Below are 20,685 nucleotides of genomic sequence, written 5' to 3'. Positions count from 1 at the left end.
AAATAAAATACAAGACCTAGAACAAGAATCGTACCCACTAAACCATCAATACATCTTAACATAGCTTTGCGGGTCTAGCCTTTTTACCGCTCGGGGCTACCTTGGCTCCAGTTGACGGCCATATCTAAACCAAGGATTGTCATATTTTGTTTTGATTTGCTGACAGCGGTTCTTCGATATTTCTATTCTTACAATGATGTTGAAATATTCCGAAACCAGACAGACATTCTGCTTAGAAGAGAACAAGAACAACACCCATCACCAGAAAGAGAGGCAGGCTCCATTGTAATTTATTAGTTAGGGAGATTGTTTAGAAGATCGGTCGGTCTGAGGAACAACGGACACGTGCCCAGGTGAATTTCTTATCTCTTGTTCTTCTACTAGGCTCTCTCTTTCCTTCCTTTTTAGTCTCCTTTATATCCTTCCTTTACTTCCTGTTGCTCACACAGTAAAAGAGAGCATTCCTTTTCATCTTATTCATACCAGCCATCCGGTTTATTGTTAAAAACAAACTCCTCCTTCAAATATACCGTTGGTATAAAAATCTCTTCTTACTCATTACACATGACATTAGGTGTACTTAACGTGTACACGCGCGTGTTCACAGACTTCATTCTCCTCACCCCCCCCACCGCTAAAGCTCCAGGTTACACAGAAATCATACAGTACTTATTCTACTTCTAAGGGCTCTTATTACGAACTTCATGGCCACACCCACTCAAGTCAAATACTAAAACGGCAAGACTCCCTTCACTGTTGTCGTCGGCTGTCTGCTGTCTTGTATGACAAGCAGCTATAAAGAAAAGACCCTGGTATTAGTTTGAAGCATCTGTCCTAGTCCACAAGGTATATGCGTGTGTGGTATTTAAATACCAGTACCGTTATTGTATGGTCTCTGTGTTATTTAGTCTCAAGTCTGCCGGCGACAATATTGGGAAAAGAATTACACAATTGCGTGAATGAGCAAATGTTAAACTGAATACTCAAACAGGAAGAATATTGAACGATTGTTATTTCGTTCTGGGTTCGAATCTCTGCTTACTATGTCATTTAAAAATCAAACAAGAACTTCCCTATTGTGCAAAACTTTAAGAACTGTTACTTTTTCTACGTCTATGTTTTGTTTTTTTTTAAATTACCTGCGCACCAACATCTGAGATCATTAAAGTAAAGTAATCGCCTATTTTTTCAGGCGGGGCTTAACGTCCAACTACCATTTAGGTGTCGTGGACGGAGGCGACTAGTAAACATACTTTACTGTAAAAAACTTCTTTTATTAACCATTAAATAAAATCCAAGACCTAGAACGGGGGAATCGAACAGACTAAACCAACAATACATCTTAGCTTGGCGGGTCTAGCCTATAATCGCCTAACTTACTTTACTATAAATTTCTCATATTAACCATTAAATAAAATACAAGACCTAGACCAGGGGAATCGAACCCACTAAACCAACAATACATCTTAGCTTTGCGGGTCTAGCCTATAACCGCTGGGCTACCGTGGCGCCTGAGATCCGAGATCATTAGCACTACCATTCTGGACTGTATTTTCACGTTACAGACAAAATTTAATTACTTTATTATAAGTAATTACACGTAGTAATTAGAATTTGTCCCGTAAATAAGTTCTATCGGTAAGCATATTCGACATTTTGATGACATATGTGTCTTTTTATGATCTACAAGATACTTTTTTCTTTTTTTTTAAAGGTACTTTTTTATGAAAGTTTCGGGTTTTCGACCGTATGTTAATTGATGGTTTTGGGGAATATTGAGGTGCGGTCAATAATTTTAAAAATAATTTTTTTTTTCTTACCAACGTTTCGGTAAATTTATTACCTGAACAACAGTTACTGATGATGCAGCTTAATATTAAACTCCACAAAATTTTAAAATACCCTGAAGAAGTTTCCGAAACGTTGGTATGAAGAAATAAATTTATTTTTGAATTTATTGACCGCACCACAATATTCCCCAAAATCATTACTTTTTTTTTTATGTTACAAGAAGGAATAATTAAGAGAAGGTGATTAGTGAATTGATTACAAAGGACGAGCATTTTGTTATGTAAACAAACGCAACATAAATAACACAAATTCACACCAAATCATTAAACAACATAACTAATAAGCAGATTCTAAAAATAAGACACACGCTGATAAAACCCCAATCATTGCTTAGTCAGCATTGAATTGACCATCATCTAAACGATCGAACGTTTTGGCTGTTGTTATTTTAGCCCCATGATCGAAAATTCAGTGAACAGAATGATTTCATCGTCTCCCCCTCCACAACTTCCTGTGCTCCTGTCGTTTTGTTTCTAGCCACAATCAGTTTTCAGTTGGGCGTCCCAGTACTAGGAGGAGGAGGTGGAGGATTGTGGCAGCTGGCAGATGTGCATTACTTGTTGATCTGCAAGAGAGTGAGCGAGAGCGCAGCTATTGCTAGTCTCTTAATCATGTTCGGCCACCCTTACTTACTAACACACGTACAGACCAAAGTTGTTACAGCGGAACTCCAGGAGGTCTTTATTCAAGTAGAGTACGTTGCCCAAATGAATTACTTAGGGATCTCACAATGCCATCATTCTTGTCTTAAAATATAATTGCCTTTACATTGTCACCTCATTCTTCTCTCGACATAATCATCAATACTTCTCTATCTCTTCATCAAAACTCTTAAAAAACCCACACTCACGACTTGCTTTTACTACGATTTCCAGACTAGGAAAATTTAGAAACATATTATCTAATTCTTCCATTAAAAATACGCATTTCATAAAGAAACACTCCCCATCCCAGAATTAACCGTAAATCAATTTTCTAGACAAATTAATGAGAAAAAATAAGGCGCCACGATAGCCGAGCGGTTATAGGCTAGACCCGCAAAGCTAAGATGTATTGTTGGTTTAGTGGGTTCGATTCCCCCGGTCTAGGTCTTGGTTTTTATTTAATATTTAATATGAGAAATTTACAATAAAGTATGTTAGGCGGTTATATAGGCTAGACCCGCAAAGCTAAGATGTATTGTTGGTTTAGTGGGTTCGATTCCCCCGGTCTAGGTCTTGGTTTTTATTTAATATTTAATATGAGAAATTTACAGTAAAGTATGTTTGCTAGTCGCCTCCGTCCTCGACACCTAATTTGGTAGTTGGACGTAAAGCCCGCCTAAAAAAATTGGCAATTACTTTACTACTTAATAAGAAATGTGGTTAGGTCCACCATTGCTGGATAATCCATTCCAGTACACATGTTTATTGTATCCCTAAACAGTATCGGATTTTCATCCATTATCAGAGTCAGATTAATCAGTTTAATGTCAAGTTTAATCAATTAGAGAGGAAATTTCAATAATTATTTTCTAAAAAATTAGAGTGACGCACATAACTTTCTCTTACCGCCCTTGGGGTAATGAGGTTTCCTTGTTTCCTGTTTGTATGCCACTAGAGTTGAGATCATTATTTTAAGTAAAAGATACTTAAACCGGAAGATACTTAAACTGTCTATAAAAAGCATTTTTTTTTTTTTTTCAAATATTTTCAAATAAAAGTTACCCACATATACCGATTCGCAGGCCAGTTTTTTGGTAGGGGACTTAGTAGACCTATAAACCTGTATTTCCGGTGAAAAATTTGAAACTCGAAAATCGGCACGATAACTAATCAGTGCATTGGAACTTGCGGTTTTTCTGATTTTTATACGAACAGAGAGAATAATTTCTAGGATCAGTCACTATATTCTTGATGTTTACCATTAAATCAACCTTCGCCAATGGATGATTTTCCAAATTCGAATCGTGCTTGAAGCTGTTTTCCTTCCCCTTTCTCATTACGAGGAAGTTGAGAAAAAAAAAACGGAAGAGGAAGAGAGAGAGAGAGAATGAGACCAATTTGTATAAACAACTTTTTCATACTCTCAGAGACCTCAAAATCGATACTTCCGGTTTAAAGTCAAATCCAAGATAGTCTTACTATAGTAGAATCAGATATAAGATTTTTCTGCAAATTTTTAAAAATTCGTTAAATTTTCTATTTAATTTGCTAGGACCATGGATTGCACCATTCGGGCGCTTTTTAGAAGGCATGGTCAGATGGTATGAGAGTATTCACAACAAAATATGGGCTTTCGATGATTTGCCGATTAAGGAAGTCGTTTAGCTGGTGGTGAATGATATCTTTGGAATATTGCTTTGCGACTGCTAAGGGAAGCAAATTTTGAGTAGTTAGATTAAGGAGTCTTGGGAGGATGCAGCCGCTTGCGTTAAATAGGAAACGGAACTCATGTGACTATTCGAGACCAGATTTTATTTCCTGGCTGTAATGGTCACGTAAACCAATTTTTGCTTTCCCCAATACAAACAATATAATTGTCTCGCTCTATTAAAAAAAAAAAAAGGAACTGCTACGAGAAAAAAACGATTAAAGTGAGAAAATAGTATGGGACTTCCTCTCCCATACATGGAGAACACCAGGCAGTTAATGTGGAAACAGAATCTCCAAACATCCGCTTCACAATACCACTTCGATACCAATGCTAACCTCCACCGCCCAGTTGAATGAAAAAAGAAAACCCATTTTCTAGATTAGACACAATGGACAGAAAATAATCATGGACCTCTCTGGATTGCCCCGGAGAGTGTGTGTGGGGGGGGATAAGAAAGGCGCCCCATAAGATAGATATCTCTTTGGAAGAGTTTAAAGTGGACAGAGCAAGAGGGAAACCGTTCCCGGTGAGGGTTTCTTTTCAGTTGTAAAAAAGGTTTATCTTGAGAGGTAACCCATTTTCTCTCTGATAGCTTCCCTCCCACCACACTTTTTCTCTTCTTGACACTGCTGTCTAGATCGCTACTACATCTTTCTTTTTTTTTTTTGTCCATTTCCTCCGACACCTAACTTTCTGATTTCCTTTCAAATGCTAAACTACTATTTTCTGCAAGTTCCAGTTGAAAATCCCATTTTACAAAAGAAAATGAAGAAGAAAAAATACAAATTATAAGATAGGAATCAATGAAATTTCTTCTTGACTGTTCCGGTTTGTACTTACCCTATTTCCTTCCCCCCCACCCTAACATTGGATAATAGTTTACGTAGAATATCCCTCTCGTTCTTCTGTCAAGATTATAAACTAAACCAACATATATATATTCAAAATAAGTGACCTTTAGACGAGTGGAAAGGACATTGAAATAGTAAAAAACCCTTAGGGGCTAGAATAAATGGTTCTTTTTAAGGGAATCGAATTCAGATTATTGACCCGTGTTATCTCCAGATAGAACTACCCGGCTACACGTAACCTCATTTTTTTTATTTTTAAGCATCTGATCACCAACGGTCAGATTTCGATTCCCATGGGAGTGCTAGATAGTTTACTAGGTTATGACGGCATATCTAAATTATGTGAAAATCACTCACATGACTGTTGACGTAATTTACGTAGGAAAAAAAAAATTGCTTTAAAACAATTATGTGTGAACCTGTAAATGAGAGTAGCCTTTATAATATATAATTGTATATACAGTCGAACCCCTCAATAACGGACACTGGCGGGGGAAAGCAAAGTGGCCGCTGTTTGGAGGTGGCCGTTAGAAGGAGGTAGGCAAGATTCATAATGAAAAAATATGGGTTTTTTTTTCCAAACATCTATTTAAAAATTGTTTATTATTAATAGATTTAAAAATGTACATAATTGCATAATTATTGCAGCTATATTATATTCGTCAAATTTTTCTTAATTATCCAAAAAAATTAACAATAAACTACAAACTATTGACTTATTTAATAATTTTCATAATAATCATCACATTTATTCATAACAATAATAATTTATGATAAAATTATCATCGCACTATCATCAATTATTAGAAAAATAGAACAAACCTTTCGGCAAGTTGACGATGACTCGATTTGGTTTTTGCAAAATCTTCCAACACATTTATTTTCTCTTCTAGAGTTGACCACTTTCGTTTTGGGAGACATATCAGGAAAAAAAGTAATAATGTTCGTCCAAAGTAATATTGAAAAATGAGATTAAAATGGTACAAAATGTATGGAGCTTATATAGGAAACTTTAGGAAAAACTAGGAAAAAAAAAAGAAAAACTTGAGAGGGGATAATTATTTTGATCACCGCGTCAAACGAACTTTTAAGAATAAGGTGGTCGTTGGTTGGGAGGTGAAAACATATAATCCGTTCCCCAAAATCCTCGCGGTCGTTATGTAGAGTGTCCGTTATACGGAGGTTCTTTTATATAGAAAGTGTATTAGGTGTAAAACGGTGAAATCCAAAAACTGACCCGCAAATGGAGGTGGCCGCTAGTGAGAGTGCCCCTTTATAGGAGGCTCCACTTTATATATATAATAAATTAAAATTAAATTGATAGGTTTATGTAAAGAGTGTCCTGAAAATTTTTTATTTTAGATTGCGGAAATTTAAAAAAAAAAATAACCGGAAATCTATACCCTGAACTTCATTTCCGGTTAAGCAGATTGTAGATTCACCCTGGACTGGAGAGGGTTGCAGTTTCCCAGTTAAAATCCACCCCATTCTCAATCGATTTATATTAAAATTGATAGGTATCGATAAAGTGGACACATAGTACTTAAGTTATCGTCCGCTATACCTAATTGGTAGTTGGACGTTAAGCCCCGGCCTGAAAAAAGAAATAGGCGATTACTTTACTGGTACTTAACTTTTAAGAAAAATCAATGAGCTTTACAAATCGCAGAACTTTTTATTTTTTAAATCCCCCCCCTTCGGAAGATCCAAATCATTTAATTTGGTTGAAAATTTGTGTACAAACTCAGAACTACTACGCTTAATGCAAGCTTTAAGAAGGTCCCAGGATAAATAGATGACAAAGGAATAGGGATAGGGTGTTTTTTCTCTCTGCTTAAAAAAAAAAATGCTTCTTGCAGGGATAGTGATGTTACTTTGTTAAAATAAAATAAATAGGATAAAAAGCAAAAAATAAACCAGGTTAAAAAAAAAAAAAAAAATAGAAGAAGAATCCCTCCACCCCAAAAAAAACAAGAAGAGCAAATGAGAAGTAGTGGGGATAGGAGAGATTATAAGCCACGCCCATTTACTACAAAAGCTAGGTCCTGGGTTTTGGTAGACCACGCCTACCCCCTTTCACAAAGTAGATCCTTTTGCTACCTCTTCATCCACTGGGTGGAGAAGGAGTTACTATCCACCTCCTCACAAATACAAGTAAGGCCGTGTATATATATATATATATACACACAGAATAGTGCTGGCCTTAGTATATATGTGTGTGTATGTGTTTGAAGGGGGAGAATAACCACCCAACCCAACCCTCAACCCCCTCCCAATTTCAACAATCTCTAACAGAGAAAGAGAGAGGCAAGCTTGTGTGACATTTTCACGGAGAACTCCGTTCCGTGATGATCTGATGAACGTACAAGTTATTTTTTAAGGGTCACAATTTACTATTTTTTTTTAATTAAATAAATAAATTGAAAAATAAAGGAGTTTAGGCATTCGTCTGATGTGTGAATTTTGATTTAGTTATTTTAGTTTTCTTTAAATGTGTGTCTGTGCTACGAATTTTTTAAGTTTTAAAAAGCAAAAATTAAAATTAAAAATTTACAAAGAGATAATTTATTAATTTATCTTTTTAAAAAAATTAAATTCTCTTTGTATAATTTTTTTTAATTAATTTTTCAATTGAATTTAACTAAAATAATTAATTTATTTAAATTAATAGAAAGAAAATAATTAAAATAACAATTTGTGATAATTGTTTATTGTTATCAATAATTTACGATCGACGTGCGTGTCTGATTTAGTAAAAATCGATAATAGTAATTATAATTTCGGCGCTCTATTTTTTAATTACAAAAAAGTGCATTTTTTTTTTCTTTTTTTTTAAATCAATTAATTCGAATGATACCACTTTAAACTGACAGTTATCTACGCTTTTATTGGATTTCCCAACATGAGAGGTATGTTAATTTTAATAAGTTTTCTTATTTTCAATTAATTTTAGTTAATGTGGAAGTGTTTTTGTTTTTTCGATAAGAGATGCGAAAGTTTAGAAGACGTCATAGGTTGTTAGTTTAAACTGTTCTTTTTTTGGTAGCTTAAGGGTTTATAATATGAAATAAAGGGGATAGATGTGTTTTATTTATGTCTACCTAAAGCGTTCATTAACAAAAAATTAAATTAATTTATATCTAATGAACTTATAAGTTTGATAATAAACTGATAATACCACTTGTAAGACCTTAATTATAGTATACAATTTTAATAGTCTTAAACCATGTAAGTTTAAAAAAAAAACTGATAAGACCACTTTTAAGACCTTCATTTCAGTGTTCAGACTGAATACTTTGTATTTAAAAAACTGATAAGCTTTACATTTAAACGTTTAGCATTAATAGTTTTCAGCTATATAATATATAAATATGATAAATCTGATGAGTCCGCTTTTAAGACCTTCATTTCAGTGTTCAGACTGAATACTTTGTATTTAAAAAACTGATAAGCTTTACATTTAAACGTTTAGCATTAATAGTTTTCAGCTAAATAATATATAAATATGATAAATCTGATAAGACCGCTTTTAAGGGTTTCAATGTTCAGACTATAAACCTGCTTACAAAATTGGATGAAAAAAAAAAAATCTGATAAGACCAGTTCTTGGGTATTCACCAGTGAATAGTTTTCAGTGCTATGTTGGTACAAATGATCTGATAAGACCCATTATTAAGACTTTTATTTCAGAATGAATATACTTTCTAACAATTTCATAAACTGATAAGCTTTACATTTAAACGTTTAGCATTAATAGTTTTCAGCTATATAATATATAAATATGATAAATCTGATAAGTCCGCTTTTAAGACCTTCATTTCAGTGTTCAGACTGAATACTTTGTATTTAAAAAACTGATAAGCTTTACATTTAAACGTTTAGCATTAATAGTTTTCAGCTAAATAATATATAAATATGATAAATCTGATAAGACCGTTTTTAAGGGTTTCAATGCTTACAAAATTGGATGAAAAAAAAAAAATCTGATAAGACCAGTTCTTGGGTATTCACCAGTGAATAGTTTTCAGTGCTATGTTGGTACAAATGATCTGATAAGACCCATTATTAAGACTTTTATTTCAGACTGAATATACTTTCTAACAATTTCATAAACTGATAAGATTTAGATTTAAACGTTTAGCATTAATAGTTTTCAGCTATAAAGATAGGTGTGAGAAAACTGATAAGACCGGTTTAATGAGTTGCAATCGTTCAGACTTTAATCTGTTTACAAAATTGGCTGAAAAGACTGATAAGATTTTATCTTCAATGTTTCTCGTTTAATAGTTTTCAGCTGTATAGTTTCAAGACACGATAAATGCTCTACTTTTTTTTAATACCAACATTTGTTAGTTTACAGCTTTAAAGATTTAAATAAATCTGATAATTTCTTATCTATAGTTGATTTTTTCTAGTTTTACAAGTAAATAATATGAATTAACTCTTTAAAACAAAATTATAATTACTAATCTAATATCTAAAACCCAAGTTAACCTCTAATTATCTTTTAAAATCGGCCTTTAGTGAAGTGGTGATAAGCATGTTTTTGGCGGCAAGTGGAAGGTTTTCGGCTCCGTTATCCGCGCGTTTTTTTTTAGTATTTATTTTTCCGGAAAAATGGTAATATCAAATTTTCCAGGCCAGTCAATGGCCTACTTAATTCGATTGTTTGATGTGAAGTTAAAAAAAAGGCGATTCTGGATTTTAATTGAATAATCTGGATATGACGTATCAGTTTTCTGCTAGGGAAATAGTGTACACTAATGACCCTTATTTACTGATAATAATATCGTATTTCCTTCAATTTTTTATTAATTGTAGATGATGGCTATAAAAGTTATTTATCATAAAAGTGATTTTGGAATAACTAATATGAAGAATATTTATTCTTCTCTTGATTTATTCAAGAACATAATATTTTTTTTTACATTTTCTTACGCTAACGTCACAAATTTCTGTTCTAAAGATATTAATTCTATGTTATGCAAAACTTTCTGATCATTTAACTGCGATTTCATTGATATTTGCACTATTCTTAGAGCAAAAAGAAAATTTAATTTTCTGGATAGGTTTTTCGAACGTTTGACTTTCTTTTCTTTTTTTTTTTTTTTTGACAGCTGTTTTAACTATGTCTTCGTAAGGTGCAATTGGGTACTAAAGTGAGCAAATTGGGCCATCGAAGGTTACGGAAATCTACCTATTTTTAGCTTCTCATTTAGCATAGTACAGATCTGTACTGGGTTTCGTGGGCACAGGAAAGTGTTCCTGTTTATTCCTGTCGACTTTTCTTAAACGGGGAAACCAATAAGTCAATTACAGTAATAATAATAATAATAATAATAATGATAATAATTTACAAAAGCAGCTTGTCATAATTGATAAGGAATTTGTACGTGAATCCGCAACACTGGAATTAATTGTTCTTTGTTACAAAAATATCTCTTATAATGACAACCAGGGCCGGATTTAGATGAAAAGAGACCCTAGGCTATTCCACTTATGAGGCCCTTTCACCTCCCATTTTTAAGTTTGTAAATTACATGAGAGATAATAAAACACGATCACTACAGTGATACATCACTAAAAACAGTGTTTTAGTGTTCACTGCTCTTGATCTTGAGGCCCTAGGCTGAAGCCCTGATGACAACGTTTTAATTTGTCACCTGAACAGCTGACATTAATAATATATTAATCAAGCCGAGTAACTCAATAGTTATTTTGTTTAAAAATGGCCAACCAACTTTCATCTTTAGTGTTATTAAAATGTACTTTAAGACTGGAAATTTTACTTCTTAATGTAGCACGGCTGGATCGCCTGAAGTCCCTTTGTCGCGTCGATGAAAGCCAAAGGTTTTATGGTGAAGGGCAGAAGGATAAGATTTGGCCCCTGAATTTTTACCCCCTCTCTAAGGGGGTCCCTTTTATAGGGTGAGCTATAAAATGGTGAATTATCTCAAATTTTTGTAGGGTATTTTCATTTTTTATTTGAGGCCCCCCTCCTAATAAAAAGGCTTATCTATATGAGTAAAGTAAACTAAATCCACCCCCTCCTTCCATATTGGGGGTTCACCCACCCACAATATTGTTGGGTTACTGTGTTCCCAGTACCCTGGGTGCTGTGTACGTACGTATATGGCCTACGGTGCTGATTACAGCTCAGTACCAAAACAATACCTTCGCCAAACTTATTACCTTATATATATACACAAACCACCACCACAACCACCATTACACAAACAAACTATGCGATGTAATTAATTCGGTTATAACAAAAGAGGTACATACCCACATGTGAGAGCACGCACTCCTAGCCTAGCTAGCCCACAGTTTGGTAGTGTGAAGCATTCACATGTAGCTTCCATTGTATGTAGTGGTTAGATTCACATAGTATTTTGGAATGAGAGGGGGGGGTCGCTTATAGTTTACTATGACAATATTTGGTCATATTACACACAACACGAATACACCCTTCCATCATTAAATACACACACATATGCGTGTCTGTGTGCGTACGCTTTTCCCCCCAATCACACACAAATTTATAGTGTGTAAAGTCCTTCATTTAGCTTTCCGGTTCTAATAAAACACAGTATTGCCAACTCTACTCTATAAATATTGTATTTACCATTTTCAAATTCAATGTTACCACACACACACACTACTGCACAACTTACACGTTTGGACTCTACATGTACGAGTAAATTAATCAAAACATTTACGTATATGTTGACGAAACACATATTCATAATACAGGTACATACGCACAGTGGCTAGCGAGTGGTACACATACATAATTACCTGTGATAATAATACGTACAATATCTACTTGGATGTCCAATCAAAAATTATCAATTCTCTGCTCTATTTTAAATCCTCAAATTTCATTAATTAAAATTTGAAATTCAATAATGGAAAACTTCCTGTTCAAGAAAAGAAAATGTTTAAGATCTAGTAAAAATTTATTTATTTTTTTAATTTTAGACTTTTCTTTTCCAGGGAAAATTGTTTTTTTTAGATTTCCTCGCTAAGAATGACTCTTTTATAGTCTTCTCTCCACCTAGAAAATTATTTTTGGAAAAACTATGAGTAAACCAAAGTATTTTAATTTTGAATATTAGTATATGCTAATTTTCCCTGTTAAGAAAATGGAAAATGGAACCTTGTTAAGAGATAAGGGCACTGTGTTTCCTCACGGAGATCCCGGGTTCAAATCCAGCCGGCCATCTTGAAATGTTTAACTTCCTAGGAGCCTCTTATAGCTCTTAAAAGGTACAGTGTTGTCTGTAACGAGAAGGTACTGTCCGGAGGCCGGCTTGCATTTAAAAAATGGTTCCCGGCGCCAATAACCACAAAAATTTAAAAAGCTTAATTAAATAAATAAACGAAAAATTCTTAAAAAGTAAAAAGTCCAAGATAAACATTTATTTATTCATCTTATTGAATAAAACCATTTTTCCCAAAATCCTGATATTCCATTTTTAATATCATGGAAATTCTAGTGAACCAGAAGTGCGATTTTCCAGCTTTTCTTGAAAATACCACCTAGATCCTAATTGGAAAAATCAAATCGTTGCTACCTTGACCTTACCACTTCAGGCAAGTGAAGGGTTTGAAAATGAGTTTAAGTTTAATTGATGGTTTTTTTTTGTTTTCTGTCTTTGGCATTGGCTTCCGCCATACAGCATCCAGCATCCTCTAGGTGCTTATCACTAGAATATCACTCACTCTCCATTCTTACTTATAAATACATTCGCTTCACACATTCATCCCCCTACTATATACAACTATTTACATACAAACTTACTGACTAATGGATGGATCAGTACTCTATATTCCTGCCATCCTTATAGCTTAACCTGAATTAAAATCACGTACTCCTTTTGTAATCATTTTCTTGCATTCATTCTATAACTTTTAAATACATTCATATTTCTTAGCTAGCTCTGCTACAGATTTAAGCACATAGATGTTGGTGGAGAATATAATGTCTTCGTAGCGAAATGGTGCATCTAAATACCTGTATATGTCGTCAAACATTCGTTTCCTTTCTACTACATAACGTGGACATATCTATGTTTGAAATCTTCCTCCTCATTGCAATCTACGCAAAGAAGAGAAGGTCTTAATTGATGTTCAAATCATTTTCTTTTTTATTAAAGTAAGATTTTCAGTAAAATATATATTAAATTTTAGGTCTGATTAGATTATGAACTGAGTTAGGCTCTTACGGGGTACTTTATCATGTAATGAAATTCAGGCAGAACCTTATCTGTTTTAAAATGCTTTCAAATTTAAAAATAAGTGCTACTATTTCGTATTCCATATATATTTACTTGAAATCAATTGAAGATTTTTGTAAAACAGCCAAGTTGGTGATTTTTTTTTGGATATTGAAGCTGTGCAAAAGAATTTTCTAGGATGTCTTCTTCATATGACACTTTATAATTATCTTTTGTACATAGTTACATGATTATCAGCTCTTATCAAACATCTGATAAATACAAAAATTTCAGGGATAATTTTCAAGTTTTGTTACATATGTATCAATTTTTTTTTAAGCTGATAAGAATTCTGGCTTCAGAGCGCTAGATATTTACGAGATAAAAATCTGTGTCCCTTATCACCATCATTGTTATTCACACAAAGGTCAAGGTTATGAGGAGAATCTTCAAAAGCAATCGGGCGCAAAGTGATTTGTTCATTATTTTAATCCTGAAGTAATCAGAACTATCCCTGAAATAGGGGGGGCGAAACTTTTTTGTTTTGTTTTTAGACCCCCCCCTCGGCCCCATAATCCAGAAATTTTGTGTCTTGATGTGCTGTGCAGGCTTGTTCATTAAGAGAAACAATGTGAACTCTGCTGAAAATGACGGATAATATCGTGTGTTAATTGTATACAGGTCCAGGACCTGTTCCGGATTTATATTCATCATCAGAGGTTAGATTATTTAATGCATATATTGTAGAGGTTTCGATTTCTATGTTTCCTATCTCATACTTGCAAGAAGCAGGGTACTTACTGACTTTGCAGCAAGTATATTGTGAAGAAGGAAGTATAAATGAAGTTGAATTCTCCACAATATACTGATTTCCACCTCTGCTGATGGATGAAATTACAAAAACCGGTCAGGAATCTCTTAGACTTGTGATATGAACACTCACTAGCCCTCGTTCAGTCCTCGTTTAGTCCAGATAAATTAATTATGTTAGGCGCCACGGTAGCCGAGCGGTCATAGGCTAGACCCGCAAAGCTAAGATGTATTTTTAGTGGGTTCGATTCCCCCGGTCTAGGCCTTGGATTTTATTTAATGGTTAATATGAGTAATTTATAGTAAAGTATGTTAGGCGGTTACAGGCTAAACCCGCAAAGCTAAGATGTATTGTTGGTTTAGTGGGTTCGATTCCCCCTGGTCTAGACCTTGGATTTTATTTAATGGTTAATAAAAGATATTTACAGTAAAGTAAGTTTGCTAGTCGCCTCCGTCCACGACTACCTAATTGGTTGATGGACGTAAAGCCCGCCTGAAACAATAGGCTCTCTCATTCATTCATCTCTCTCTCTCTCTAGCTCTCATTCAATATTAACATTAATAGACATGCGCACAAATAAACGCACCCACGTAAGAAATCATTTTGGAAGGTTATGTTCTGTTTGGTCAGCAGATATATAGTTTTTTGGTTTTCAGCTGATTGTTTTTGTTTGTGTTCTTTGTGCAATAATTGTTTGTTTTTGTGCTAGCATTGTAGATGGATGGTTCGTGTGCTAGCCTGAACAAACGAATTCTCTCATTGGAATAGAACATTATCAAGCAAGGATATCCTAGTTCTCACGCTCTTATCACGAATAGAATTTTTGATTTCACGTTTGTTCTTGTGTTTTTTGGTATCGTGTTCTCATCTTAGAAATAGTCGCCGCCTTTTATTCTCTCTCTCTCTCATTCTGAAATCAAAATCAAATTCACTAAAAATAAACATTCAAGATTAAAAAACTAATTTGATAACAAAAATTTGTTTTACAAAAAAGTAATTCTGTTCTCGTTTCTTTCATTCCACGTTCCGAAGAGGAGCTTGGACTTCCACTAGCAAGATCCCACAGGTTCCTGTTCACCATCCTCACAGTCTAATCCCAACCTGTTTACCAAGTAAACATTCCAGATCTTGGGCATTCTTTCTTGGGCCATCAGTCACTTCTCCAGTTTTTCTGCTGGAACTCCAGCATTACTCTTTTTTCATTTTTTTTTAAATTTAAAAGGTCCTCCAACCAGCCAAATCGTTCCAAATATACTGGTTATCCAAATATGCTTCACAGGATATCCTTTTTGCAGATTCTATAGGATGCCTCTATCAAGTCTGTGGTCCTGGAAACTTGTTCACAACACTTTATAAATCAGGGTTCAAATCCAGCTGCTTGTCCTTAGATTTTCTCTTTATAGGAACTTCTTACACTTTCTTACTGTCCGGTGATGTTGTCTGTAAAGAGAGAACACTATCCGGAGGCTGGCAATGTACTGAAAAAAAGCTCCGGGCGCCAACAACCTCAACAAATTTTGACATGCCTTTAATAATTAAAACTGTCCGGTAGGACAGTTGTATAAGGGTTGACCATCAAAAACTGCACGAAAAAGCGTAACGTTGAAAAACACCCAAATTTGACAATTTTTTTCTCTTTTTCTATAAAAGATAAATTTCCCAAATTTTCTTTAAAATATATGGCAAATCCTTCTTTATAACTGTAATTTTTTTGCAACCACCCAGATCTAATAGATTTCGAGAAAAAAGTTGCCGAAAATGAGCAAAAACGGCATTTTCAGAAATTGTTCTTGTTCTTGTTGTTGTTCTTCTTCTGGTTGTTGTTGTTGTTACTTTTTTGTAAACTGCGTAGCGTTTAAACGCGCGAACCGATTTTCATGAATGATAATAATAATGAAATGATTGCAATTAAGTTAGATTACTGCATTGGGCAAGTCCTATTCCTCACTAGATATTGCATCTAAAAGAAGTCCTGTATAGTTCTAAAAGAAAAGCCACTCCTTTTTTTTTTTTACACGGCCCTGGATTTTCCCAATTATCTCTTGTCCTAAAGTGTCACGGATCTTATAGACTACCCATTTTGACACAGTCTGGAACAGAGATCATAGAAAACGTGCAACACATTGAGATATTTTCTGAGCCTATGATTTAAAAAAAAAGAATTACTGAGAGGTTGGATTAGATCTGCAGGGGAACTCAGCTTAGTTTTTTGTCCTGTAATCGTTGGCTAATTACCTGCCCACGCATCTTACCATTTGCTTTGAATAATATTCTCGAGATTTTTTTTAGATTAGTCTCAATTTGGAGGGAGTACTCAGACTTAAGATGTGGTGTCTAGCCTCTCTATAAAAACAAGGAGAAGATCTATGTTCAGCAAAGATACCCTTTAGTGCCAATCAAGAGCTCTCTACTTTAGCCCATTAGGGCAACATGGGTTTAGACATAGCTGGAAAGAATCTAGGCCGGATATTGAAACAATGAAGAGACCAGATATCCAGAATTTGAGATCGGATAGATCAGGGACCGGAAATGGGATAACCGCGTTCCCCCCTAAAAAAAAAGGGGGGGCGAACTGAATAATGAAATCCTCTCTAAAGAATCTTGTCTTCAAGGAAAGAAATTCACCATTTTCTTTTCTTTTTTTTGAATTTTGTATTTCTTGAAATAAAATGAAAGAACAAAAACAAAAAAAATCTTGTTGAAGATAAAGATAAAAATCATTAAGCACCGCCATTAGTGTGGTGGGAAACTGTTTTCTTTAATATTTTTGTGTCCAGAAGTGGTTTTAATATTAATACCATTATCACCACATAGTGGTAATTGTATCAGTTCACTTAAATTGTGATAATGCTATCGTAAATTTTATTTATTTTTTATTTTTCAAATATTTTGTTTTAAAAATCTTGACGAGCCTTGAATTAAAAATTAATAAATTGTAATAATGATGTAAAACAATTTAATATTTCGAAAGTTCGCTGAAGGGTACTATTTAAGAAGGGCGGATATTATCTGACAATAATTTATTAGTTATAATTTATTAGAAGCAGTTTAATAGTTCCCGTCACCTTTTTCCAATTAAGACCCGGCAACTCCTAGTTTCCTCTCTTATATTCCCCCATTTCGACTATGGTTGTTTAGTGTATGGCGGTCTATCTGGTGATATTGAAGCTAAGCTTAAGCGCCTCATGAACTGCTTCATAAGATTTATTTTCAGCATTTCCAGAGACTCTCGCATTTCGCACTGCTACGATGAGTTGAAGTGGCTTTTTCCTGTCTATCGCCGCCAATATTTTTTGGCTTCTTTCCTTTTTCAAGTCATCCAGTCTCAAAGGCCTTCCTATATTTTTCAACTCCTTAAGTTTAAATCCTCCATCCATTCCCGTAACACTAGATCTCGCTCATCTGATCTTTATATTCCCTCTCACCGTACCTCATCCTTTGACAAGTCCTTCCTCATACGTGCTACCTCTCTATGGAACTCCTTGCCTTCATCTGTCCGCCATGCTCCTACCCTATCCATCTTTAATTCCCGTCTATTCAGTTATCTCCTTTCTATTCAGCTTCCTCCGAAATTCTAATTGTTTTAATTTATTTCCTTAATTTCTGCTGTTTTATTATTTTATTTTTACTTTCATTTTCACTTATTATATTTTCACTTTTGTAAATATTTATTTATTTATTTAATTTCTCTATAATCACAGGCCAAACTATGAAGGCCTCTATTTGTACCTGTATTTATTCTTAGGGGACAATTGTCCCAGAATAATAAATTTCTTTTCTATTTCTATTTCTATTTCTAATTACAAACATCTGGTTCAGATTCTCTCTGAAGGGCCAATTATCTATAAAATGTACGGTCCTATCTCTTGTTCACTATTAAAATGAGAGGTTTGGGAATATTTCGAATTTGAAAAAATGATTTAATGATTTAGAAGCTTAAGAATAGCAGTATGCACCAGATTTTTTTTAAAAAACAGCTGATCTTAATAAAACATATGTTTTAATGAAACCATTTTTTTTTTGTTTATTTCCAGGTAGCAACGAAGAAAGTGCAGGCGTTGTTGTTGATCCAGTAACAACGACACGTCTGCCCGTTGAATTAGAGCTGCGTGGTATTAACGGTGTATGGACTAAGGAGTCCATATCTCCGGGTACCAAATATGGCCCATTTACTGGGAAATGGGTGGCAAAACCATTGGATCAACGATTTGCTTGGGAGGTGAGTACAATTTTTGGTTTTCCTTAATATTTCATTTTTGACCGATTTTTTTTTTTAAATGTTCATTGATGGCGATTAATAGTTGGGTGGCGTTTAGAATGGTGGTAAAAGGACCGTTTCCGCAAAACTAATATCCGTTTTTAAGTAATGATATTAAGATGTGGTAGCATGAGCGGTAGCCTTCAATATCTACGTACTTCCTGGAATAGCAACCATTGGAAAGTTCCTAATAGATTGTCTGAAGAGAATTTGATGGGAGTTCTGAAGCAGAAGTAGAAGTGGTTTCAGGGTATTTTTTTTTGTGTGCTTTGAGTTCCCTAAAGCCTTGAGTATAATAGACTGTCCTGAAGGAATTTCACCATTATTATTATTATTAAGAATATTTCTCCTCTGTCAAGAACCTCGGTATCCCTTTTCACCTAAATCTGTCCTGGCATAACCATGGTTCTCAAATCTCTCGCCATTCCATCCACATCCTGAAGCAGTTTTTAATAGTTCCCGTCATCAATTAAGACCCCGGCAACTCCTGGTTTCCTCTCTTGTTTTCCCCCCCATTTCCGAGTATGGGCGGTCTTTCTGGTGATATTGAAGCTAAGCTCCAGCGCCTCCATGAGCTGCTTCATAAGATTTTGTTTTCAGCATTCCCCTGAGACTCTCGCATTTCGCACTACTACTATGAGTTGAAGTGACTTTTCTCCTGTATTTTTTGTTTTGTTTTGGCTTCATTTCTTTTCCAAGTTATCCAATCTGAAAGACGATCTTATATTTTCCGACTCTTCAAGTTCAAATCCTCGATCCATTCCCGTCAATACTAGATCTCGTTCCTCTGATCTCTCAGACCATATTTCATCCTTTGACAAATCCTTCCTAATTCCCGCTACCTCTCTCTCTGCAACTCCTTACCATCATCTGTCCGCCATGCTCCTACCCTTTTCATCTTTAAATCCCTTTTGTTCAATTATCTCCATTCTACCCAGCTTCCTCCGAAATGAATTCATTTATTTCCTTAATTTTATTTCTTATTTTTGTAAATACTTTCTTCTTTTTTTGAATATAAATATCTGAAATACAGGCCAAAGCAACAGGGCCTCCAAATGTACAGGTATTTATTCTATCCTAGGAACCATAGTCCCAGGATAATAAATTTATTTTCTTTCTTCTTCTTTCTCTTATAGTAAGGGGCATCGATATTTAAATCTGGATTTTTGATTAGGAGCAAGCTTTTGATAGATCTTTTGAGTTGTAAGAGCAAACAGAACTTAATGAGTTATCAATGAGTCTGGCTCAAAGGAGAGCAATAAGATGGTTTGAGAAGGACTGGTTTTAGTCTTGAGGCTTTCGGGAAATCCTAGGCGATATGGAGGATATGGAGGACATTGCAGTATCTTATTGTGCGGTTCTCTTACCGTTAGGGTCGAAGAAACCACTCCTTATTACCATTTCTGAGCCTATCTGGCCCCTTGTAAAAGAGCCGATGAAGGACAGAATTAGGGCATTGGCCAAGTACAACCGGTGCAAACTCTTGTAGATATTTTATCTGATATGACCAATGGAGATTAGTGGGAAGAACTGGGAAAAAGTTATGCTTGCCCTAAGATAGGTCTCCAGCTCAAAAGCTCCTCGAGCCGCAAGAATATTTCTGAAAAATTAGCCTAGTTTAGAGTTTGCGGAATCGCCCAATGCTAGCTCAACGCTACTCATGAAGCCACTCCCCATATAGGCCCAAACTTAGATAGTGGTCATCTCAGGCTAAAGATCTTGTTGTTAGGGTAAATTGTATTTTTACTTAAATCAGAAAATATCTAGATGTGATCATTTTAAGTACAGCATCAATATTTAATATCAATCTTTTTTAATGGAGTTTTATTTTGTGCTTGAATGAACACCTAAAATTTTTTTTTTTAGCATTAATAATTTGTGTTCAGTATTAGAATACGTAGAGTAGATGAAGATTTTCATTTTGTCGCCCTGGAAACTAGGACGCGGCCAGTTTTTCTCTGGAGGTTGTAGGCAGGATCGTATAGTAGAGAGAAAGGCTCTTTGTTGGCTTAGCTTGGGGTGGCTGGGATTCTGTAAGTAGGATAAATCTGTTAAAACTTGGATAATTAAATTTCTAAGTTGAGGGTAACCCTTGGTTGAGGTTGGGCCGGTAACAGAGCCGAGATGGAAGAAGAAGAAGAAGATGATGAAGTGAGCGGTAGAGGAGTAGAGACTTTGATGGTTTTCAGAGGATGTGGAGCTTTAGGGAAGTAGTAATGATGGAAGTGTGTTATTGCGCGCGTGGCAGCCAGGAAGAAGGGAGGAGGAAACTGAGGAGACTCCTGGAATTGTGCTATGTGGAGGGGTTAGGCTCGAACAAACAGACGGACAAAAGCGGTC

The 20,685-nt window shown here is 34.9% G+C and overlaps 1 protein-coding gene across 3 annotated transcripts in view; it reads left to right on the top strand.

Annotated features, from left to right (window-relative positions):
• The window catches only part of ham (hamlet), a 278,167-nt gene that overhangs the window by 154,277 nt on the left and 103,205 nt on the right, over positions 1–20,685 (top strand). For 2 of the 3 annotated variants that reach the window (XM_074137332.1, XM_074137333.1), the window contains exon 2: positions 18,122–18,306. In XM_074137332.1, the coding sequence (XP_073993433.1) occupies positions 18,122–18,306 (185 nt within the window). Of the gene's footprint in view, positions 1–7,378; positions 7,967–18,121; positions 18,307–20,685 lie in introns of those variants that run through there. The other variant, XM_074137334.1, reaches the window with a different exon arrangement.

This window comes from Rhodnius prolixus, unplaced genomic scaffold (assembly GCF_049639745.1).
Source record: "Rhodnius prolixus isolate KJV_2025 unplaced genomic scaffold, Rpr scaffold_5, whole genome shotgun sequence".
NCBI classification, from domain to species: Eukaryota; Metazoa; Arthropoda; class Insecta; order Hemiptera; family Reduviidae; genus Rhodnius; species Rhodnius prolixus.
The sequence above is the reverse complement of the archived record's forward strand: the minus strand, read 5'-3'. Positions and strand labels throughout refer to the sequence as shown.